The 25,009-nt window shown below is 48.5% G+C and overlaps 3 protein-coding genes across 3 annotated transcripts in view; all 3 read right to left on the bottom strand.

Annotated features, from left to right (window-relative positions):
* Positions 1-839: 839 nt before the first annotated feature.
* On the bottom strand, positions 840-5,258 carry srp14 (signal recognition particle 14). Its single transcript, XM_084438506.1, has 5 exons — positions 5,195-5,258; positions 2,653-2,725; positions 2,426-2,538; positions 2,173-2,205; positions 840-2,048 (listed from the first exon to the last, which is right to left on the bottom strand). Exons 1-5 carry the CDS (start codon positions 5,216-5,218, stop codon positions 1,959-1,961), a joined length of 333 nt encoding a protein of 110 aa, XP_084294632.1. The 5' UTR covers positions 5,219-5,258; the 3' UTR covers positions 840-1,958.
* A 578-nt stretch (positions 5,259-5,836) lies between these two features.
* pld4 (phospholipase D family member 4) lies at positions 5,837-8,610 on the bottom strand (the record flags this gene model as incomplete). The annotated part of the gene is made up of 9 exons (XM_084438372.1): positions 8,501-8,610; positions 8,197-8,380; positions 7,930-8,050; positions 7,703-7,830; positions 7,397-7,597; positions 6,775-6,914; positions 6,418-6,583; positions 6,192-6,288; positions 5,837-6,042 (listed from the first exon to the last, which is right to left on the bottom strand). The coding sequence occupies exons 2-9, from the start codon at positions 8,377-8,379 to the stop codon at positions 5,837-5,839; spliced, it is 1,242 nt and encodes a 413-aa protein (XP_084294498.1). The 5' UTR covers position 8,380; positions 8,501-8,610.
* Positions 8,611-10,146: 1,536 nt separating this feature from the next.
* The window catches only part of cep170ba (centrosomal protein 170Ba), a 24,641-nt gene continuing 9,778 nt past the window's right edge, over positions 10,147-25,009 (bottom strand). The window contains exons 7-19 of the mRNA XM_084438370.1: positions 21,507-21,623; positions 20,243-20,704; positions 19,237-20,153; positions 18,406-18,558; positions 17,822-17,960; positions 16,019-17,722; positions 13,467-13,713; positions 13,249-13,384; positions 12,532-12,672; positions 12,343-12,431; positions 11,437-11,530; positions 11,030-11,081; positions 10,147-10,876 (exon numbers count right to left, since the gene is read on the bottom strand). Of these exons, the coding sequence (XP_084294496.1) occupies positions 10,653-10,876; positions 11,030-11,081; positions 11,437-11,530; positions 12,343-12,431; positions 12,532-12,672; positions 13,249-13,384; positions 13,467-13,713; positions 16,019-17,722; positions 17,822-17,960; positions 18,406-18,558; positions 19,237-20,153; positions 20,243-20,704; positions 21,507-21,623 (4,475 nt within the window). The 3' untranslated portion in view covers positions 10,147-10,652. The remainder of the gene's footprint in view (positions 10,877-11,029; positions 11,082-11,436; positions 11,531-12,342; positions 12,432-12,531; positions 12,673-13,248; positions 13,385-13,466; positions 13,714-16,018; positions 17,723-17,821; positions 17,961-18,405; positions 18,559-19,236; positions 20,154-20,242; positions 20,705-21,506; positions 21,624-25,009) is intronic.

Below are 25,009 nucleotides of genomic sequence, written 5' to 3'. Positions count from 1 at the left end.
ATAGTGTTTTTATTACTTCATTTTCTATATTGCTTGTGTTAAAGGGCTAGTGTGTTATTTTGGACATTTAGTGCTATTTATTGTCTGTCTACCATGAACCTGAAACAGAGACCATCATTTCACTGATCGTTCCAGTATTGTGCTAACTGCAGTTTTTATGCAGGCTCTCACTGGGCTACAATGGGAGTCAATGGGGCATATGAAAATACATTGGAAAAACTATGATAAATGTGCTTTTCCGAGACAGGGAGCACATGGTGTAATCTGACCAGTCTCAGTTTGCTCTCCTGTGAAATGTATCACAATCCAAATATTTGTAGGTGTTTGGCATGACTTGCACATAGTCGTCCGTGGGATCAGTGGAAACCAGTCCAGGGGAATGCTTATGCACAAGCCATGCCAAACATGTAAAAATATTTGTATTCCAATACATTTCACAGGAGAGCATACTGACACTGTTAAGATTACACCCTGTGCTTCCCGTTTTGGAAAAGCACATTTATTATATTTTTTCCAATGCATTTACATATGCCCCATTGACTTCCATTGTAGTAGTACTGCAGCTAGCTCAATACTGGAACTATGTGAAATTATGGTCTCTATGTTTCAGGTTCATGGTAGACAAACCACAAATAGGGCTAAATGTCCAAAATAGCACACTACCCCTTCAAGACGCATACGGTGATGCCAGAACGGCGACTGGTCAATCTGTTTTTTGAGTAATTATATTCAAATATGATCTGGCTTTATTTCAGTCCATATATGAGCAAACTCCAGTGTGATGAATTATAACAAAGAACTTTATTTCTCAAATTACAGTAACATCGGTTGTAGTCCTCGTCAACGACGTTCTGATACACTGTGATGAAAGGGATGATGTGAATGGCTGTGGTTCTACCTGTTGCATACGTATACAGAGAATTCATATGGTTAGGTTTATAATACCCAATAAGAAAAATGTTGATAAAAAAAGAAAATGATATTGAAAAAGAGGTTGTCTGTGTATACATGAATAAAATATGCCTTTGTTAGTGAATATATAACCAGTTTCAAAAACTCATTTTCCACCTTGTATCCCTTCGTAACACATTCATCCAACTAAATAAAGAGACTTGAGTTTCATCTTTAGTTTCTCCATTAGAATTAAAAATCAGTTATGTTGGCCTACGTTATGAACTCTAAACCCCAATGGATGTTGGCCTTGGCTGATATTGGGATTCTTTTTTCAGCTTATCTTACAACACCAATGACTTTACCATGTTCATCGCAGATTAAAAAGAAAAACATCATAGAAATAAAATTTAAAAAATTAAGAACATGTGTGAACAGGCAAAAAATATATCTTTACATTAAGAAACCAAATCATTTGAGAACTTTTAAGATGGCATCAACAACTATTCAACTCCAAACAGCCTCAACCTTCAAGAAATGTGGTAAAGCTTCACTTATAGTTAGTATGTAGTAACAGTTAGGAGTAGAGCACCTATTCAGAACAGCTGAGACAAGGGCCAAATTAAACACATCTGAACTTCGGGGAAATTGCAATCGCACTGAAAGCAGGAGATTTCTCTAAAACATAAAACAATTATTTAAAAATAAAATTATTTTCCAACATGCAATTCGTCGATCTGCTCCATCCTTCCTTCTGGTTCTCCTCCATCAACAATGCGTCTCTCTGTGACTTGGTTCCCGACCAGAGATGTGGGTATTAGGAGGGGTGGTGGGCATTCAGGGGAGGCTCTGCAGCAGTGTCCTCTCTGAGTAATAAAGGTCCTCAGCGTCCCCCCCCCCCCCCCCCTCAACTGGGCCAGGGATGGACGTTACCACGCACTAAATGGCATGATATCAAAGCAGTCACCAGGTGGAGGGTGGTGGGCTTCACCAAGAGCAGGAATCCGGGTTGGGGGAGGTGGTAGTTGGAGCCCCCCTACAGTACGAGTACAGCAAGAGTCTGTTGCTCATTGGGTGGCTTTAGTTTTCTTGCTTTTGCTTTTCTTGTCTTTCTTCTTCAGCCCGTCCATGTGCGCTCGCAGGAGGTTTGAGTACGCCTGTCAAGGAGGGAGAGAGAGACAGCCATTATCTCTTTCTTATCAGATACGCTTTGAGAGATCCATCCCGCTTCCAAACAACACCTAGAATCAATTCAAACCGCTGAGTCGGAGTGCTACGTACCATCTGGAACTTGATTACTTCTTTGGTGCTAACCTGGAAATGTAAAATGTTTTTGTTAGCCTATATTCAGTCAAAAGTTAGTTTTAGTTTGCTATTCTTCACTTTGCAGTTTGCACTTGTGAGTTCTGGCGAGTAGTAGTACACTGACTTTTCCTATGTTAAATGCAATTATGCAACTCGCTCTGGATAAAAGCGTCAACTAAATGACTGTAATGTATTATAATGACGTGTTCCGTCGATGCTGCAGGCTCACCACTGTGCTTATCTTCTTCTTTCCATCAGACGCTCTGATGAGACACTTGTTATCCACCGGATCAAAACTCTCCGTGTGGCCTTTCCTGGGAACTGGTCTTGTCCTCCCGTCATCTAGGTTACAAAACGGGGAGGGGGACGTGAGGAGGGGACAACAGGATCAAATCCCACTTCTTTTCTTCTAGAAATAACTCAATGTTTCCAAGTAATCAAGATGCGTGAACTTACATTTCTTTAACGTGATGGCAACACTGCCCGAAGTCCTGCATTTCTGGAACAGCCTAGTGAGCTCGGTCAGAAACTGACAGAGGTGGATGAAAAAAGAAATCGGTCAAAGTTGAGGTTAAAACTATTCTTGAGACTAGGAGTCAGAGTCCAAGCCTGACCAGGAAAGGCTACACCAGATGAATGATTGAGAATGGAGAGCAGTCACTATCACCAGATGCCAATACCAAAAGGCAGACAAACTGTAACTGTACCACTCACTAGTTAAGAGGACAATGTGAAGGAGAGAAGCACTAAAATAGACAGCATGGTTTCGATATCTGCTTGCGAATACCTCATTATTTTACATGATTGTGCAATTTGCAAAGATAGCCAGCTGGCCTGGGTGACTAGTTAAAGATATCCAGCTGGCCTGGGTGACTAGTTTAAGATAGCCAGCTGGTCTGGGTGACTAGTTAAAGATAGCCAGCTGGCCTGGATGACTAGTTTAAGATAGCCAGCTGGCCTGGGTGACTAGTTTAAGATAGCCAGCTGGCCTGGGTGACTAGTTAAAGATAGCCAGCTGGCCTGGATGACTAGTTTAAGATAGCCAGCTGGCCTGGGTGACTAGTTTAAGATAGCCAGCTGGCCTGGGTGACTAGTTTAAGATAGCCAGCTGGCCTGGGTGACTAGTTTAAGATAGCCAGCTGGCCTGGGTGACTAGTTTAAGATAGCCAGCTGGCCAGGGTGACTAGTTTAAGATAGCCAGCTGGCCTGGGTGACTAGTTTAAGATAGCCAGCTGGCCTGGGTGACTAGTTTAAAGATAGCCAGCTGGCCTGGGTGACTAGTTTAAAGATAGCCAGCTGGCCTGGGTGACTAGTTTAAGATAGCCAGCTGGCCTGGGTGACTAGTTTAAGATATCCAGCTGGCCTGGGTGACTAGTTTAAGATAGCCAGCTGGCCTGGGTGACTAGTTTAAGATAGCCAGCTGGCCTGGGTGACTAGTTAAAGATAGCCAGCTGGCCTGGGTGACTAGTTAAAGATATCCAGCTGGCCTGGGTGACTAGTTTAAGATAGCCAGCTGGCCTGGGTGACTAGTTTAAGATAGCCAGCTGGCCTGGGGGACTAGTTAAAGATATCCAGCTGGCCTGGGTGACTAGTTAAAGATATCCAGCTGGCCTGGGTGACTAGTTTAAGATAGCCAGCTGGCCTAGGTGACTAGTTAAAGATAGCCAGCTGGCCTGGGTGACTAGTTTAAGATAGCCAGCTGGCCTGGGTGACTAGTTTAAGATAGCCAGCTGGCCTAGGTGACTAGTTAAAGATAGCCAGCTGGCCTGGGTGACTAGTTTAAGATAGCCAGCTGGCCTGGGTGACTAGTTTAAGATAGCCAGCTGGCCTGGGTGACTAGTTAAAGATAGCCAGCTGGCCTGGGTGACTAGTTTAAGATATCCAGCTGGCCTGGGTGACTAGTTTAAGATAGCCAGCTGGCCTGGGTGACTAGTTTAAGATAGCCAGCTGGCCTGGGTGACTAGTTTAAGATAGCCAGCTGGCCTGGGTGACTAGTTAAAGATATCCAGCTGGCCTGGGTGACTAGTTAAAGATATCCAGCTGGCCTGGGTGACTAGTTAAAGATAGCCAGCTGGCCTAGGTGACTAGTTAAAGATAGCCAGCTGGCCTGGGTGACTAGTTTAAGATCAGCTGGCCTGGGTGACTAGTTTAAGATCAGCTGGCCTGGGTGACTAGTTTAAGATAGCCAGCTGGCCTGGGTGACTAGTTTAAGATAGCCAGCTGGCCTGGGTGACTAGTTTAAGATAGCCAGCTGGCCTGGGTGACTAGTTTAAGATAGCCAGCTGGCCTGGGTGACTAGTTTAAGATAGCCAGCTGGCCTGGGTGACTAGTTTAAGATAGCCAGCTGGCCTGGGTGACTAGTTAAAGATAGCCAGCTGGCCTGGGTGACTAGTTTAAGATAGTCAGCTGGCCTTGGTGACTAGTTAAAGATAGCCAGCTGGCCTGGGTGACTAGTTTAAGATAGCCAGCTGGCCTGGGTGACTAGTTTAAGATAGCCAGCTGGCCTGGGTGACTAGTTTAAGATAGCCAGCTGGCCTGGGGGACTAGTTTAAGATAGCCAGCTGGCCTGGGTGACTAGTTTAAGATAGCCAGCTGGCCTGGGTGACTAGTTTAAGATAGCCAGCTGGCCTGGGTGACTAGTTAAAGATATCCAGCTGGCCTGGGTGACTAGTTTAAGCTTGTTAGACCGATGTTATCCAGAACAAACATGATCACACATTAATCTGACTCAACCAAGTAAATAGACATTCATTTTTATATGTAGACATTCATTTTTATATGTACAATACACAATAAAATGTCAAGCTAGCTCACCCACTAGCTGGCAGTGCTCTTCCGGCTAGCTAAGAGAGGCTAGCACTAGCTAGCACGGCAGTGATTTCTGTAGTGTTATCTAACTAAGTTATACATTTCATCCACACTCAGCACAAGTAAACCTTAGACAACTAACTGGGACAACATGTCATATATATTATTTCATTATTTGTTTGCATCTTACGTTATCGTTTTCCAGTAGCACCATGATTGCCAGGTCAGTTCCCCCGTAGCTTCAAGCTATTTGCTCGTAAAAGCACACGTACTGTAACACGAAACTCTGCCGTTTCACCTTTGCACTCACAGTTCACACCCCAAAGTCACATTACTGCCATCTATCGTACCGGAGTAAAAGTTCATCTAATTTTTTACAAGACTTTGCTTGACTCGCTCAAAGTACGCCCGCCACCTGCTGGAGCAAGAGTAATATAATAAAATGAAATGGTAAGTAAGCATTTTTGTCAGGTTTTATTTGCAATCATTATACATTACATACTTGTACATATTTGGGAGTTAAAGAATGATATTACAAAATAGATCCAAAGAGATTCAAAACATTTAAACACAGTGCAGATTGCAGCAATTTACATGAAACATTTTCTAAGGTTGTTTCTAGATATTATAGCTATATGATAGTATATTTCTGATATATTATCACAAGCCTTGTCCTAAACGAAAGGAGAGATCATTGCATTGTAAATGATATACACAATCAGTTTAGTTTATCATCTTCATAAAGAAAAAAAGAAGAAAAGAAAGAAAAAAAGCTAGGTATTGAGTCTGATAATGGCCGAGTGTAAGCTCATGGATGGTGGACAGACCGCCTCTATTCCTCTGACAGAGCACAGTCAGGATGGTAGCCCAGGTCAGACAGCTTCACAGCAAACTGGGAGTGCCAATCTCTGTGGAAGACCGCCTTGAGTTGCTCCTGTAAGGCGCTGGCCTGCCAGGCTCCGTGGGACGCTTGCTGAGAAACCACCAGGCCCACTCCAGCTGTGGTGTAGAAGTAATCTTCCGACCAGTTAGAGGTACCTGAGGGAGACGGGTGTGAGGGGGTTATTCATTACCCATGATGCAGTGGTGAAATAGCTTTCCTGTGTAGCTTTCCTGTGTGCCTTTCAAAAGGTCTGAAAACTATATCGGACAACTCTACAGCTACACCTATTTTGTCCGTTACTTACCAATGTAAGCCACTTTATCAGTCACCATGTATTTATTGTGGTTGATTCTGGTGTGTGGAATGTATGTCTCGTTGTCCATTGGCACAATGTACAGTTTCTGAGAAAGAAAGAGACGGTACAGTTTGGAGAACAGGACAACACTGAAGACGAGTCAACTATGTATTCAAGCATTCGATACCAAGGCTGTCTAGGATTTCTAATGCATTTGTTGTAGTGTGTTCCTTACTACTTGAATGTTGATGCTTTGGCTCGGGGTGTGCAGTGAGGACAGAGACTGGAGGAAGGGTAGCATGGCTGGGTCAGAATCTCGTCCACAGCTGACCAGCATGCGGATCTTCACATTGAGCTCGAAAGCAGACCGTCTTAGGGCATCGTCAATGACCGGCCAGTATCTAATGAATGAGATCGGTAGTGATTAACTGCAATTAGAAATATTTGATCATACTATTAGTTTCAATATTTTCTCTTCGCGGCTACATCATCATGACCACCCTGATCTGGCGAGCTCACGTTGTTTCACTTGAAACAAACCAGGTTAACATCATCCATCCTGATGATAGCGTGCCTGAGAAGGAACGCTCACCTCTGTGGTTGTGAGAAGCGCGTTGTGGGGAAGTACTCCATGACTGACACATCTATGTACTGCTGTGCTCCGCCGATCACTGACAGGATGGCGTCCAGGTCCTGGGTCCGAGAGGCGGGGCAGAAGGAGGGAGGGGAGCCCTGGGACAGAGAACACACACACGCCATGACATAGGGTCCAAAAAACAACTGAATGTGCCTTTGTTAGGAATGAGGAGATGAGGGGAAGTTACGGGGTGGGAGGTAGCCCAGTGGTTAGAGCATCCGACTAGCTGCTAGTTCAAGAGCGGACAAACTTTGTATCCTGTTGTAAAGACTTTTGTCAGGACTTTTGACAAGTTTTGTTTCCAGTTGTGACCTCAAGCAAGGTACTTAACCCCAACACTGGTGCAAAACATACTAAGCGTTGGATTAAAAAAGTGTCTGCTAAATGACCTAATTGGGAAGTTGAAGGGCAATTCTAAAGTATTGAATGCATCTCTCTGTTCATTTGTTGTCTCAGGGTCAGTGGTATTTTTCTCTATGACATTCTAGTTAGTGTTGTATATCGTGTGACTAAATACCAGTAGATAGAGGTAGACCACTCAAAGTAGAGAAAGGGAAGTGAAACACAGGGGACTTACGGCGATGTAGATTCTGCTTGACAAATTGTCAGCTTTCATCGGTAGCGGGTTCTCTTTGTTGAAGTCCGTGTCATACCTAGCAGGCCAGGGCTCTGGGATGGAGCTGTTGTGGTGCCCCATCACCCAGTAGGACTCAAAGATCTTCTGGAGGTCTTCTGCTAGCTTGGAGCAGTTGAAGATAACCACTCCTAGCTCTTTCACCTAGGATGAGAATTCAAATGAGTGGGAGTGGTGTTACCTGTTATACTTTGGGTTGCAAATGTTGGTATTTAACTCGATTCAAATAATATGTGCATTGACTTTCACCTGTGTAAGAGATCTCCAGTCCATATTGGCGCTACCGATGTAAATGTGTCTCCTATCGACAATCCAGAACTTGCTGTGGAGGACACCGCGGGTCAGACGCCCAAAGTCCACCTTCCTCACCTGGACGCCTTTCACACAAAACCAACGAGTGGAGATAAGAAGACAGAAAGACAGCAGGACAAATGATGAAACATTGAGGTCATTGAAGGTTGGTTTTTTTTCCAGACCGTTCTCTCTCAGAAAACGAAGGTCCGTGGAGTTTGTTGGCACACTGGGGATGCTCATCACGACTCGGACAGAGATGTTTCTGGACGGCAAGGCTCCGAACTGCGCCAGTATTTCCTTCCCCTGTCAAGGATCACATTGACCTACGTAACGCGCCGGCACATCAAACGTTTGGGAAAGTATTGAGTTTGTGTTTTAAATGTATAGATGGAATTATGTATGGGGTTATGTATGGAGTTATGACATTATTTTCAAGTCTTTTAATTTACAGCTTGGTCACTGGAGGTGTTGACGTTGATGTCTTTCCCATTGAGTGACCAATAGAAAGAGGCAACATCCACTTGTTTGGTTGCCATGGAGAGCAGGTCTTTCCAGGCCTTGTCCAGGGGGGTCCCAAAGGTCGCATTGGCCTCATACTCCATGTGCAGAGGCAGACTCTCCACAAGGGTCATTCTATGACACATAGTTACATACAAACAGTAACGAGACCCGATTAATAAAGGAAATAGGGATTGGAAGAATTCAGACGACCATATATAGTTACGTTAAAACCATGATATTGTCTTGACTGACCTGCTGTACTCTTCACAAGAATTGCTTTCAACAGCTCTGATTTCTTGAGCTATCGTGCCATTTTGGAGATGTTCTTCTAGTGATGATCGCTCCAGTACAGCAATTGCAAGCAGTATACCCATTATGGTCAAACAGCCAACTGCCAAAGCTAGGGTCACCGGCTTGGAGCTCTGATAACAAACAGATAAACGGCATTAGAAAAATTAAACCGCAGCCAAACTGAGTGGTAGGAGAATTACTGTAACTGAGATGAGAAATACAGTAGATATAAATGGTATTGAATATTTGAGTTATTCCTACCCTTAGGTTGGGAACATAACTGTCATGCAGAGTCTTGTATGGAGAATACATTTCGCACTCAGGTATCCTTGACATCCTTTCAACACAACACTGATTATTATTTTGACCAACGGCAATTCATAAACGTTCAAGCGTCCTTAATACTCAACAGTCAACATCATTACAAGTGTCTTTAGGAGTAGATACAGTACCATTGAACTTGGTACATCAAATCATATACAGTTTGTTACATATAGTTAAAAATAAACAACTTACACTCCACGAAGATGACTAGTCTGAAGCCAGTGCCTATAAATGATTCACAGGTTTCTTTTCTTGATAAACACATGTGAAAGTTAGAGTGCCTGATTTACAACGTAGAACCTGGCAGGGTTCCTGCTTCTGCTTTCATTTCACTTTTTTTATTTTATTTTTACTATTTATACATCACATTCTGTTGACAGGTGCTCACGGTATGTAATGTTCACTGAATACAAGAAATCAAGATAGCAGGACACAAGATTATAGACTGCTTATCATTTATTACAAAAACAGAATCACATACTGTAACTAAATCATGGACAGAATGATTATGTATAACCAGTCCAAGACATTAATTCTTGAAAACATAACCAATAACAATTCTGGAGGACATAAGCATCTAACCCAACATACCAAACAACTAATTGTTGCAGACAACTGATTAATTGAAGCATAAATATAGTGTAGTAACATGGGACTTGAAGATGACTACAGATCAGACAGGAATGGACAAGTAAGAGAGAGAAAATTAATGTAGCCAGTGACAAAGCAGAAGCACTTTGAGTCATAGCAAACAAATGTCCACCATCAAGACTAGCTTAATCTTATGTTTGTAAACAAGTACTGCACTTTGCAGCGTGAAACCTTTCTCTCTATCACAAAAGAGTCCCAATTTAACAATTACAGATACTGCTAAGACATTAAGGAAAGCACTTGTGGTGAAGTGGCTAACAAAGACTCCACTCTCTCTCTCTCTCTCTCTCTCTACAGAATGGGATTTACAGTAGGCCTATTATACAATCTCTTAGAACAACAGTCAACACTCTTTGTAAGGAGGAGGCAGCCCAACGTTTCAGTACGCCGCGTGTAAGGCTGAAGGGTCCCAATGGTACATTAGTGCAAAATACATCATCTAGTCTAAACCCCAAAGAAGTGTCCAAGTGCATAGCATAAATTCTCTTTAATATCATAAATCACCACAAATTAAATACTTTATACATTCTTCTACAAGTCTGGTTCTTAGAGGTGGTCATAGTGGTCAGTAGAAAGAGAGATCGTCATTAAATATAAAAAAAAAAACGTACTTATTTCATTGCCCAAAGCAACATTCCGCCAACGTGGCCAGAGTTGATTATACTCAAGCCAGCTTGTAAGCTCTTTCACCTTCATATAGATTATTTTGTGAACATCTACTATAAACATATCAACAGAAATAAATGAATTGGGTGCAAATAATCAAGTATGTGTCTGAGGTTGTCTGGGTGAAGGGGAGGTGAACAGAGGTATATGGCACAAGCATGGCCTTGTTTCAAAGGGACCGCCTCTCCCTTCAAATAGAATCATGCTATTTAAAGAGTGTCTAGTGCAGGCCCTATCTCCCACCATGGCGGTCGAATACACAGTGCAGTTTAGCAGTGCACATAGTGCAGTAGTGTGTGTGTGTGTGTGTGTGTGTGTGGACTCAGATCTCACTACCCCTTCTCAGATCCATCTTGTCGACCCAGTTGGCCCGGCTCCGGGGACGGTGGACCCAGCAGCAGCAGCAGCAGCAGCAGCAGACGCAGGTAAGGAGGCTCCGCCCCACGTCCGCCACACGTCCGCCCTGGAGCCCTCAGACCGCAAAGCTCTCTCCGTCCGACGTCACCGACGCCCTCCTGGCGCTCCCTCCGGGCCTGGGGCCGCCGCCTCGCTGGGAGCCTCCGGGTCTCCGGTCCCTGGAGGGGGTCCGGGAGGGGGTTCTGGAGGCTGTGACTCCGGCTGAGGGGCGGGGATAACCGGCGGCGTGGGGCTTGGCGGGGTCGAGGTGGGCGCCAGGTTCAATGATAGTGTTGATGACTGGGTAGGAACAGAGAAACGCGGCAGGTGTGATTACAGCTGACATGTTGTTATGAAAAAACATCAACTAAATGATTTGTTTGCATTGTTTGTTCACTATATCATTGTGACGTTTACTCTCGTCATTGTGATGAAGAGGTTGGGGTGACACACCTTCAAGTTGCCTCTGAACTCTACCAAGTTCTTTCAGTATAGATGTGATCTCCTGCAATGAAGACAGAAGAAGTGTTACAGAAGAATAAAAGGTCACACTTTACAATAAGGGTCACAACAAACATTAGTTAACTGTTAACGGATGCTTATTTAGGGTTAGGTTAGGTTACTAATGTTAATTAATACCTTAGTTAAGGTTAGAGATAGGTGAGTTAAGGTTAGAGATAGGTGAGTTAACCTTAGTTAACATAAATAACATTAGTAAATGGTTAATAGAGACATTAGTTAACTGTTACTTAATGCTTAATAATGCATCAACTAATGCTTATTAATGTACCCTTATTATAAAAATATATAGGGTAAAAAATAGAAATCACAAAACACTACAAAACCTGTGAGTTACCAACCTTGTTGTTGGTTTTCAGAATGGGAACGTCATTATCCGCCCTGATCTTAGCTTCCACCTCCTCCCAAACCTGGGTTTTGTTGTGGTACAGCGCCCTGTGAGAAGAGACATTATACAACGGTTAGTTCTGGTTCTTGACTCTGATTGGCTGGAAGCCGTGATAAAATACTTTGTAACACACACCTGGGACCGCATATCATTCAATTTTCAGTATTAATGCGCCTCCCATTTGATCCAATGCATTGTAGTTGTTGTTGTTGCTTGGCAACCCTTTTGTTAGGGGAACTATTTTGCTCGGCGGAATTGAGGGAATGATGCTTCGTTTTGAATAAATGTTAATATTTTACATTGCTGTGTGTTTATTTTACACTAATAGCTGTAGTAACCGTTGTATAAAAGCAATAAACCACTCGAGGCCGTGTGTTATAGTGATTTTATAACAGCTAGGGGGGGTTTAGGCACTCCGCTTTGCGTCGTGCCTAACAACGCCCCCTAGCTGTTACAAAATCACTATAACACACGGCCTCGAGTGGTTTATTGCTTCAACAAGCCCATGTCCAGGCATATCAATCGAGTTCCGAAATGAGGAAACCCTAAACCGGCCCCAAGTCCTCCCCCAGGGGAAGAGTTGTAGCGCGACACATTCTGCTGGCTCCTGAATCAGAACAGAACACAGCGTCCCAGTCCAGTCCACTCAGTCTCAGGCCATTTACGGCGCTGGCAGGCCGTGCTCTCTCAGGCTGTCACGCGTCATTAAAGAGATACCAGTCCAGACACGGGGTCTGTCTCTCAGAGAGACTTGGGGGGGAAAGTTTCTCATCTGATTCTAGTCCGAGTTGGGGAGTGAGGGCTGGGGGAACGCATCGGGGCCTACTTGAGAAACGTTCGTGCGGATAGATAAACTCACTTTATCTTCTCGGCAAGCTGCTCTGTGTTCTCTCGGATAGCCATGGAAATCTGGGACACGGGATTCAACATCAGGTTGTCCAGAATGACCTGGGGAGAGAGAACAAAAGCCCAGTCAGCCTCAAATGCGCTGAAAGATGTTCTCCTTGGGACACGCTGAATGAAGAAAGTGGCAGTGAGCCAAACGAACCTCCTGGCAGTGCGGTCCTCGGTGCCGGCAGATCTGTTCCTGGTCACTCATGTTCTGGTCCGGTTCCCAGGCTGCGGCAGAACCGGAACCAGGTGGAACTCTCTGGTAGTTCAGACCAGCCTCAGGGAGGTGCTGGACCAACTGCAATAGAACAGGAACCAAGACATTAGCATCACTCTTACAGTAACAGATAACTGAATGTGATATAATAATAATAATAATAATAATAATATATTACATTTACATTACATTAGTCATTTAGCAGAAGCTTTAATCCAAAGCGACCAGAACTCACAAGTGCATCTCCTTTCTAAACAAAATGTGACTAAGAGCATAATCTAGTGCTGAAGGCAAAGTGCAAGAATAGCGATCTCAAATACAATAGGTGCTTAAGAGGGTGGATCGTTGTAATAGATGTAGAAACAGTCCAGAGTGAATTCAAATACAAAAAAAACACTAATGGGAGTGATATTTTGCGTCGGCCATAGATATGCAAGTGACCCGTGCATCACAGAAAGATGTTAGCATTAAGAGAAGAGGATGGAGGATGGAGGCCACAACAGGTTCTGTACATCTCTCAGTGTCAACGCCGGATCTAAGAACTGCCGAAGAGCTTTTCCCTGCCGACTAGCGAGCGTGCTCAAAACACACGGGGGTCACAGCCGATAGGTCTACTATGCGCGCCGAGCGCACGCTGGCGTGGCCGTCGTACCGTACCTCCTTGTGGACAGTCACGGCGTCGGCGGGCGCATCGGCTTCTGCTCCGGGGGGGCCGGGGGAGTCGGCGTCACCGGCCACGTCGTGGATCTCCCTGGCCAGGATGGCCAGGTCTTTAGCCAGGTCCTGACTCAACCTTAACACGGAGACACGCGGGTTCATCAACACGCACTGAACAGCGGAGCCGTTACAACGTTGGAATGCGGCCGCGTCATTACTTGGCTATCTCAGCGCTGTGCGTGGACCAGTTCTGGAAGGTGGCGCCCTCGTGGCCCTCCTCCTCCTCCTCATCACGCGTGCGGCGCGCCCGGGGCTGCGGGACGACCAGGGGCTGGGGGCGGGGGGGCGTGCGGGGGCCCGGGGTGGCTGAGGAGGAGCGTTTGTGTTTAGGGGTGCTCTGGCTGGTATCGTACTCCTCCTCCGAGGTGGAGGCGTAGTCGGAGCCCTTCTGGCGCCTTCGCGAGCCTTGGGGGGCGCGGGTTGGTTTGAGGGGCGTTGGGGGGGGGGGGGTTTAGCAGGATGAGGAGGAGGAAGGAAGGAAGGAAGGAAGGAAGAGAGGGGAAGGAAAAGAAACCACTGAGAAGAACACTACGTATCCCACAACACCAAAACACTACATATCCCACAACACCAAAACACTACATATCCCACAACACCAAAACATACACCAGGTCACAACACCAAAACATTCACCAGATCACCATGCACATATACTGTACAGTGCATGTAATGTAGAAGTGCTCACTCAGATGCAGTAGCAAACGAATGTCTTCATGTTTACGGAGTGTTTTTCATATATTTGCAATCTGAGATGAGCACTCACACAACTACAGTCTATTGCAATTATGTACATTACTGAGAGTGTAATATTCACCGTCTGACCCACAATATTCTCATAGCATTATTCAAAATAACTACAATGTGATAAACATGACATCACTTGTTATGAGAACATTGTGTCAGATGACACCACATCACCTGATGAAAAGCATTGTTAAACATCATATTGTAAGTAGGCCCCCGAAGCCAAGTCATACAATGATTATGCTTCTCTGAAATGATATTAAAGTGGAGAGTCCGATGATTCCCAGCTACCATGGGATAAGAACCAAGAGCCCCACCTTCACAGCAAGTTAGCTAAATGTAGGCCCCCATAGGCTTAAGCTGTGTTCGGAATCGCTCCCTCGTTCCCTCACTCCCTATTCCCTATATGGGGTTCACCATGTAGTGAACTACCTAGGGAACAGAGAAAATGTAGGGTACATGCACTGTTCCCTGCAAATCAAGGTGAATTGTGGGTAATAAATAGTGGACTATATAGGGAACGAAAATTCTGTGGAGAATTCGGACACTACAAACAAAATGGCTGACGCCCTATATAGTGCACTATATAGTGAATAGGGAGCGATTCCGAACACAGCTTTAGTGTCGCTTTCTCAAACCAATTCGTCCCTAAGAGCAGGAGTGGACTCCTCTAAACGGCTGAATTGTGAAGCCTTTGATCCAGAGAGAAATCTTCATATTTAATGTACAATAATTTTCAGTAACACTTTATATTAAGACCCTCTTATTAAGCATAAGTTAATAAGTAATGTCCTTATAAGATGCTTATTAACATGAATGTGTGGTAATAAGACATTTATAAGTGTTAATAATAGCATTTGTTAGATTATAAGGCATTCATAAGCAACTGGTTAACAGTTTATTAACTGCTTAAGAACAATAATAAAAGCCTTATTAATTTCTTATACATACTTATTATCCGTTAATTATGCACATTATTGTGCATTTTGCAGCTACCGGATCTAAAGCAAAACCTTAATGACCGCCAGGGAGACCTGGGTTCAAATCCACCACTGTGCAATAAAAACACACAAATCAGACAAGCTGAAATCGGTCATAAGTGCACAATAAAGGGTTTAATAACCTTAATAAGGCACTGTTCTCACTTAAAGGGCAATGCTCGTTTTTGACAACCTGGACCTTATTTACGACATATTATAAGAAGTTTGACTCACCGAGATCACTTTGGTGTAGTTCGGAGGCCTGTAGAAGAAATTTAAAATCCAGCGCGAGCCAGTATATCCATGAAATGACGGTGATCGGGGCACCGAGAATGCAGTTTCTCAAAATCTATTTTCTCTGCGCTACGATCGGATTGTTGCTGACGAATGACGACGACAATATTCTCGGCACCAACAACGATCTCAACTGTCGATTCATTCAATCTGATTGATGAAAACAACCGTTTAGCGGCCGAAAATAGATTTTGAGAAACTGCATTCTCGGTGCCCCGATCACCGTCATTACATGGATATACTGGCTCGCGCTGGATTTTAAATTTCTTCTACAGGCCTCCGAACTACACCAAAGTGATCTCGGTGAGTCAAACTTCTTATAATATGTCGTAAATAAGGTCCAGGTTGTCAAAAACGAGCATTGCCCTTTAAGATCCGGTAGTTGGCAAATGCATAGTAACATGCATAATAAGTGCATAATTAATGGCGAATAAGTATGTATAAGAAACTAATAAGGCTTTTATTAACAGTATTAAACAGTTTATAAATGTGTTACACTTATACATATCTTATTAACATATATACATGCTAATAAACATCTTATAAGGATCTTATTACCTATTAACTAATGCTTAGTAAGATGACCTTAATATAAAATGTCACCTTATTTTCAAGTAATTTCAATTTTCAGTTAATGTCATAACATTATGTGTGTGTATGTGTGTGTGTGTGTGTGTGTGTGTATAACTCACTGGCTGTGCTGCTGGCGTATTTAGCGCTGCTGGAGCGCCCCCTGGTGACGGGTTTTCCGGGGGCCCCAGAGGTCCTCTGCAGGGCGGGTTTGGGCGCCGGGACGGAGGCCTTGCGGACAGAGCTGCTGCTGGACTCGGTGCTGCGGTTGGAGAAGCCCGAAGTCCGGCCCGAAGTGGGCGGCGCCGCGGCGGAGGACGACTCGGTGTCGCTGGGCGCGGTGAAGGAGCTGGTCCTCTTCCGGGGCATGGCGAGCAGATCGAACCTGGACGGCTTCCTGCTCTCCTGGGAAGCCGAGGCCGGAGCGCCTCCTCCCGCCTCCCGGGGGTTCTGCCAGGTCCGCTCCGTCTCGGCGCCCTCGTTGTCGGAGGCGTCGCCCAGGCGCGCCCGGCGCAGCATGGAAGCCCGCGTGGGCCGGGGAGCGCACAGACTGTTGGAGCGACTCAGGGCCTGGGCCACGGCGCTCTTGGAGGACTTACCGCCGTTTTCCACCTTCTGGAGCGGGGCGGAGTACTTCCTGCCGGGTGTGGAGGGGCGGGAGCCGGACTCCTGGTCCGAGGAGATGCCGTCGGGCCAGTGGGGCGGGCCGGAGCTCTGGCGGTCGTCACTCAGGTCCATGGAGCCGTGCTTGCCCGCGCTGCGTCTCAGCCCCGCCCTCTGCCCGGGATCGGCCTTACCGGTGGCGTCGGCGCCATGGGTCCTACCCTTCCCCGACAGGCGCTCCCTGGCCGACGGCCGGCGGTTGGACTCCTGGCTGACCGAGCTAGCGGTGGACCTCTCCCGCTGAAGACCGCTGGTGACGGAGGACTTCCTGGCTATGCCGTTGGGTCCAGTCTTGTTGCTGCGCTGGCTAACGCTACTAGAAGTATCCCTGTCCGATTCCCCAGAGAGGGAGTCTTCTACAGGGTGGGGTTGGGGGTCACACTGCCTGGCTTGGAGCTTGGCCTCCAGAGACGCTAGAACGTTCTCCGTCTCTCTGAGGTACGAATGGGTGTCCTGGGGGCTGGCCCCGAGGACGGGCTGGCTGGAGATGTTGGGCAGCTTGGTGAGCTGGCCGGCGTCGCTGGGTCGGTCCTTGGTGAAGCTCTCCTGCCTGACCAGGGAGGCTGGGAAGCAGGCGTCCTTGGACCGGGGGCTCTCCCTGGCCTGGTTGTCCAGCTGGGGGGCAGAGGCGCCGGGCTTGACCGCCTGGGAGTCCTGGCCCGTCTTCTGCTTGGTCAGGGTGGCCGTGGAGAAGGTCCTCGACACGAGCGTCTGTTTGCTCTCGGTCTTGGGCGAGTCGGGTCTGGACACGCCCCCCTCCGAGCCGATGTAGAAGGAGGTGGCCTTCGCCGGAAGCGTGGCTGGCTCCTCCCCCTCCTCGTCGCCGACGTGGGACCGGCCGGTCTTCTCGCGTCTCTCAGAGACGGTCCCGCTCGCTCGCTCCACCATGGAGCCGCCGTCCGACTCGCTGCCGTCGCTCAGGCTGTCCGGGTCCAGCTCGTCCAGCGCGGACGCGATGTGGTCGTCCTGCGGCCGGGGGTTCGCCGAGCTCCTCTCCGACGCCTCGCGCCCCGAGCGCGGCTCCGGGCGGATATGAACGCCGGGGGTCGGCGCCTGGCTGTTCTCCGCCAGGCTGTTCTCCGCCAGGGGCACCTTGGGCAGGATGCGGCGCGTTCTGGAACTTAAAATTTCCGAGTCTGAGCTCTGGCGAATTATTCTCCGGCCTGCGGAATAAGGAAACAGCCGGGCGCATTTTGATTCGTCGTTAGTATTTCGACCTCGGCGCGAGCAGCGAGTTCTTATGAGGTGTGGGCGGGGCTTACCTGCGTCTGTAAGGTCCGTCTGGGAGGGGATGTCGAACGAGCGGGAGGCGGGGCTTGAGTCGGGGCAGCTGTCTGCCAGGCTGGCCCAGCGGGACACCCACCTAGGACCCCCGGGAAGCGCCGGACCACCTGGCCGCACCTGCGCAGAGGCGTCGCATCAATTATGATGCATCTCCACACACACACTTAGTCGGTAAACGCCATCGGGACCACAAATCATGTTTTAAAGTTAATTAGGGGGGGGGGAGAAAATAATTAACATGTGCTGTCACTGTAATTTGTAGAACTGTAGATTTGGTGAAAATCATCGCTAGGATTGAAACGAATCACAGACCAACACAAACAAACAAACAAACAAATCCCTTGAGCCGACAAGAGACAAACAACAACAGATCTGAGAGGAAGTAATCACCGCAGCCAATCAAGAGAGGACGGGAACCATACAGGCGTGTCCTTCCTCACGCAGACAGCGGCATGTTGATCGACTTAACTGATTACTGAGCAAACGATTCATTACGTTTTGTACCCACGCCCAGTGTAATCTTAATGGAAGTGAGCCAGGCTGGGGGGGGGGGTTTGTTTACCTGGACCAGACTGCCTCTCAGTCCTGGAGCTGCCCTGAGCTGCCCAGTGCTACTCTCACTACAGCCCTGCCTGCCTGTAGCCCCAGCAGCGCACCTATCCACCGCTGCTGAGGTCAGGCTGGGCTGCTCTGGGCTGTCAACAACACCAAACACCTGTCAGGGACAAAGCAGGGGGTGAGTGGACAGGACAGGAAGGACTGCAGGGGCTGGACGCTGGCTTCCTCCTCAGAGCCACCCTTCCAAGGGGACTCAAATGTGTCACCTGGTCGAAGAGGGTCATTTAATGGCGGTGCGGGGCATTTCCCAGAGTGCCTACTTAGGGGGCGTGTCCACCAGGGGAGCTGTATTTTAGAGCTGGCGCTGTTTTCTCGTTTATAATGGGTAATGCGCTCTAGGGCGCTATAGAGACGAGAGCTGCGTTCCCAGCGCTCTAAGGCTTTTTTTTTTTCCCCAGTTGAAAAATGTTAAACTTTTTGGGCTAGAGCACCGGCTGTAAAAGACTAGTTTGTCAACAAGTCTCAACAAGACACGTTCTGATGACGAGGCCGGTCGTTTTTTAGCAAAACCGCAGAGACGGCAAACGTTAGCGCTAGCCAACATTAGCTAGATATCGTAACTAGATATCGTTAGCTAGAAATCTGCAGTCTGCAAAAATACAACACTCGTTGCTAGCGTAGATGTAAAACATGGGTAGCCTAGCCAGCTCTAAACCCCAGCTCTAGTGCGCTCTACGCAGCTGTAAACTTGGCGCTGTTCTGCTACATACAGCTCGCCGGTGGACACACAGCCTCAAACGTCTGAACTCAAGTCGATGCGCGGTCGGAGACTCGCCTGGTCGATATTGCGCCGCGCCTCCTCCAGCTCTTTGTCGGGGACCTCGTCGTCGATGGTGTAGGTCCCGGCGTCGCTCAGAGCGTCCTCGTCCTCGTTCCTGGGCCCCCGGGGGCTCTTAGGCTCTGCGGGGCAAGAGGCCGCGGCCGTCGGGGGGGCCTTGAGGGGAACCGGCTGGCGGATGGGGGCCTGGGCCTGGTAGGGGTCTGGGGAAGGCTCAGGGGGGCCGGGGGTGCTCTGGTAAGGGTGGGGGGCTGCCAAAGTCTCCGGGGGGCTGTCTGGAGGAGACGGGGTCTTCTTCTCCCAGGTGGGGATCACCGCCCGCTGCTTAGCCGGCCTGAGGAACTCCGAGGTGAAGTCCGGGGTGACTTTGGAGCGGCGTCCCACGCTGCCGAATGGCCTGGCGTAGACGGAGCTGGAGGTCGAGGAGCGGGAGGAGAAGCTGGTGCTGATCCGGTCTTCGGTCTTCTCTCTCCGCAGGGAGCCGGCCCTCTGGTATCCCCCGGAGCTAGGGGCCTTGAGGGGGACCGTGTACCGCTGGGTAGGGGGCGTAGAGGGGCCCGGCCCCTCCCCGGCCTGGCCATAGCCCGTCCTCTTCCCCAGCTGGGTTTTCAGGGCAGAGGTGTCGGGCGGGGCGGCGGTGTTGCCGACGAACGACTGGCCGCGTTTCTTGCGAGGGCTGTCGTCAAAGATCTCCACGACAAAGGTTTTGTTGGGGTCTGCGTTCCCCTGGCTCTGAGGAGGGGAGCGGGACTCCGGGGTGGAGGACGACAGGGGCTCCTCGGAGTCCGGAGGGGTGAAGGGTCGCGGCGGGGACAGCTCGGGTCTGACCGGCGGACCTGACCCCTGACCTCCTTCCTTCCCGTTGACAACGGGTTCCTCCGAGTCGCTCTGAGTGCCGTCTTCATGGCGGTGGCCTGAAGATCAGAGCGGGTACAGGTTAGGTTTGAATGGCGGAAACGCCGCGGTCCTGCGGTCATCAAACTCAGCTGGTCAGTCAACTCACCTTTGGCGGTCTTGCGTTGGACGGGAAGGTCGCTTTTGTCGCTGTGCGCGTCCTCCGCCCGCGACCTCCTCCTCATCACGCTCATCTCGCTCTGCTGCTCCAGCCAGTCAGCCACCTTGCTCTCCGCCGACATCACCTCCGTGGGCGCGGACGCCGCGTCTTTGCCCGGGGGCCGGCGCGGGCGGAGGGAGAACTTGGTCACGTGGTCCTTGATCTTCAGCTTGCCCGGCGTGCACACGTCGAACTCGATGGTGAAGGAGGCGTGGCTCTGGATCACGGGGGGCGTGGGGGCGGGGCTTGGGCCCGAGGCGGCGGCGGCGGTAGGAGGGTCTGTGTCCTTGGTGGGCACCTCCTGGACCTCGGCCTCCGTTTTCCTGGGCCTCGGCAGCTGGAACTCCTTGGTGGGGATCTCGAAGTAGCTGGGCTCCTTGCGGTAGGGGTAGCCGTTCTCTTTGGGGTTCTCTGTGGGAACGTGCAGTAGAACGTCAATACAGCCGTTACTAAACCATCTAGTGTACAGATATGCATGTGTGGTACTTAAACGCATCGTAGATACTGCTGGAATGAAACACTGCGTGACGGGTAACGCCAGCCAACACACTGCATCGCGTCCAATCAGCGTAGCCGAATGACAAATCTCTGGTGCCGCCACTGGCGAGCATCCCCTGTAAATCTGGAGTCCCAGTCGACAAAAGGCCTCTCCAGCTTTAGGCCTGAGCAAACAAACACATACATCAGCCAATCAACCGGCGCCAGCTGGATGTGGCCAAACATCACATTAGGGAGTCCACGCAGCGGGAGGGCGGCAGGGAGCTAATTTGTTCCAGCCTGGGGGTGTGGGAGACAGACTGATCACCCCTCCTCCTCCCCCCCCCCCCCGGGAGCTAAGAGGGTCATACATAATCCATCACGAGGCGCTGCCCGCCGGCGTGGCCTCGTACGGCTCACTGACCGCCACCGAGACCCTGGGAGGCACCTGTGGGCAGCGCAGTCTGCCCAGCCGGGCATCTCTGAGCGACTGATACAGGGCGTCGACCACTGATGCCGGATGCAAAAATCACATTTCATATGGTAATCGTGTAGGAATACACGGGGGTGGTAACCTTCATGAGTAAGACCAGCGCAGAATATAATAGAAGTCTAAAACGTGTTAAGCCCTCGTGACGTTAAGACAAACTATTTGACGGTTGGTTAACCTGTATTTAACAAGGCGGATCGAGGGGAGATTCGCTACAGAGAGGTTCTAGAGGTGTGCTGTCCAGACCTGTGTTCTCCTTGTCGGGCTGCTGTCCCCTGCGGCGGTCTCCCTCGTCATCGTCACCCCACCAGGAGGGCTGTCCGTACAGAGGAGTGGGCCTGGAGATGGGAGCCTCCGCCGGGGCTAACACACACACGCACAGGCACAGGCACGCCAGCAGACACACACAGGCCAGCAGACACATGGACGCAGACGCGCACGCACACAAATAAAACCACAAAGACATGTGCACACACAGAGATAACCACAGACACACACACACACACACACACAGGGAGGCAGAGAAAGAAAAGCGAATTAGTCTAGCAACGATGTATGCTCGGTACTTATGGTGGTCACATGATGCAGCTTTAAAACAGGCTGGCTTTTGAACATTGCAACAACATTGCGTAACTATGAAATGCAGAAAAACTAAAAAGGTTGCAATTGTCATAGATTCTCGTACTTCAGATAGGCCTTTTCCACCAAGAGGGAACCGGTTCGGTGCCGGTTCGCAAACCTAATTTTGAATGGTTCTGAGAATTTAGACCAAAAAGAAATGAGTTCGGGAACCCGAAAGCTGGTTCCGAACCGGCAGCACAAAATAGTAGGTTTTTCAGTGCGAACCGTGACGACATCATGGGCGTGGGCTGACGTACAACGGTTCGGCTCAAAACTGGTCGTAAACGCGGGCCCGTTCTCTGGACAGAACCGAGGTTCCAGGAATTTTGAAACGAACCGGTTCACAAACCAGAGTTCCTTTGGTGGAAAAGGGCTAAGAGAGGGCAGGGCGAGGCGACTTGGGTTACAAACGGTGTCGTATCACATGACACATTGAAAAACGTAATCCTCCTGGGGTGAGACGGAACACGGCTAATCCTAATCTCCCACACAGGCTGGAGGAGGACGAGCTGCCGAGCAACAAGACTCAGCACGCATTGGGTGAACTGGTTTCTGCTTCCCTCTGGAAAACCCTGCATCAGAGAGCCTTGACGGCTGCTAAAACAGGGTACATTTCAAATCCTCTCTCAAAGAACATCGGTAAACCCAAGGTTCTGTTTAATACCCTGGACTCCCTTGTTAACCCTCAGGTTACTGCTTCTGTTGTACCTTCCAGTCCCTCCAGAAAAACACGGGCAAAAATCCTTGATTATGCGGGCAATAATCCTTGATTATGCAATGGAATATGCAGGGTTTTTATGTGATTTTATGCATTGAAAATACGGGGATTTTTCTGAAGTTGCGGGAACTTGCAAATATTGCGAGAATATGCAAAAAATGCAAGAACCTGTCCTGTATTTTCGTGCACACCCCACTATAATGCATATAGCCTACACTACGTCTTCACATGCTTGGAATGATACGAGAAATAACAAAACCATAGCCTAAAGCCCATAGACTCTTTCTAAAATTATGTGACCCTTGTATAATCTGCGCCTTTTGCCCGATTATGCAATGAATTATGCGATCGCATAATCACGTTTTTCTGGAGGGACTGACCTTCGCCTGCTCTCTGTAATGATTTTCTCAATTTCTTTGTTGATAAAATGTCATCTCTTTGCTCTGTACCCTCTAGTGCTGCCCTTGACCCCTCTATGCCCCCTACATGCCCAGCTGTTTTGGACGAGTTTAAGCCCATATCTCTGTCCCCACTGTCTGATGCTGTCTGGGAGTTGCGGCCAACAAACTGCCCCTCTAACAGTGTTCCCTCTCGCCTCCTAAAAGAGGCTTTTGACTCAGTTGGCCCGTTCTTTCTGGTTTTGGTGCATGCCTGTTTTAGTTCAGGAGTCCACAAACAATAACCCCCTAACTCCACACACAATAACCCCCTAACTCCACACACAATAACCCCCTAACTCCACACGCAATAACCCCCTAACTCCACACACAATAACCCCCTAACTCCACACACAATAACCCCCTAACTCCACACACAATAACCCCCTAACTCCACACGCAATAACCCCCTAACTCCACACACAATAACCCCCTAACTCCACACACAATAACCCCCTAACTCCACACACAATAACCCCCTAACTCCACATGCAATAACCCCCTAACTCCACACACAATAACCCCCTAACTCCACATGCAATAACCCCCTAACTCCACATGCAATAACCCCCTATCTCCACACACAATAACCCCCTAATTCCACATGCAATAACCCCCTAACTCCACATGCAATAACCCCCTAACTCCACATGCAATAACCCCCTAACTCCACATGCAATAACCCCCTATCTCCACACACAATAACCCCCTAATTCCACATGCAATAACCCCCTAACTCCACACACAATAACCCCCTAACTCCACATGCAATAACCCCCTAACTCCACATGCAATAACCCCCTAACTCCACACACAATAACCCCCTAACTCCACACACAATAACCCCCTAACTCCACATGCAATAACCCCCTATCTCCACACACAATAACCCCCTAATTCCACATGCAATAACCCCCTAACTCCACACACAATAACCTCAGAGCTCCATCGAGTGCTGCGTTTAATGTACATTGTCTCAGCAATTGCCATCATCCAGGGAATGTTGCTTTTGAAAAGCTCAATTTTTGAAGGCGAACGCATGCATCCACTCACATCTAGTATATTAAAATAATCTGATAAACTGTAAATTCTACAATTGTACAGCATGTATAATTATATTGACCAGCAGCTCTGTAGCTCAATCGGTCGGGTCAGTCTGTCTGTCTGTCCACAAAAATGCCCAGAAAAAGGGCACCTGTTACTGATCCACTAATTAGACATGAGAGAAGATTCAGACAGATTGAACATTCTTGTAGCCTACTCTGTAGCTCGTACGTGGTTGCAGCTTGTAGCCTACTCTGTAGCTCGTACATGGTTGCAGCTTGTAGCCTACTCTGTAGCTCGTACGTGGTTGCAGCTTGTAGCCTACTCTGTAGCTCGTACATGGTTGCAGCTTGTAGCCTACTCTGTAGCTCGTACGTGGTTGCAGCTTGTAGCCTACTCTGTAGCTCGTACGTGGTTGCAGCTTGTGGCCTACTCTGTAGCTCGTACGTGGTTGCAGCTTGTAGCCTACTCTGTAGCTCGTACATGGTTGCAGCTTGTAGCCTACTCTGTAGCTCGTACGTGGTTGCAGCTTGTGGCCTACTCTGTAGCTCGTACGTGGTTGCAGCTTGTGGCCTACTCTGTAGCTCGTACGTGGTTGCAGCTTGTAGCCTACTCTGTAGCTCGTACATGGTTGCAGCTTGTAGCCTACTCTGTAGCTCGTACGTGGTTGCAGCTTGTAGCCTACTCTGTAGCTCGTACATGGTTGCAGCTTGTAGCCTACTCTGTAGCTCGTACGTGGTTGCAGCTTGTGGCCTACTCTGTAGCTCGTACGTGGTTGCAGCTTGTGGCCTACTCTGTAGCTCGTACGTGGTTGCAGCTTGTAGCCTACTCTGTAGCTCGTACGTGGTTGCAGCTTGTAGCCTACTCTGTAGCTCGTACGTGGTTGCAGCTTGTGGCCTACTCTGTAGCTCGTACATGGTTGCAGCTTG

The sequence above is a fragment of the Borostomias antarcticus genome, assembly GCF_949987555.1.
Source record: "Borostomias antarcticus genome assembly, chromosome: 5".
Classification (NCBI taxonomy): Eukaryota; Metazoa; Chordata; class Actinopteri; order Stomiiformes; family Stomiidae; genus Borostomias; species Borostomias antarcticus.
This window is presented reverse-complemented; position numbering and strand designations above follow the sequence as displayed.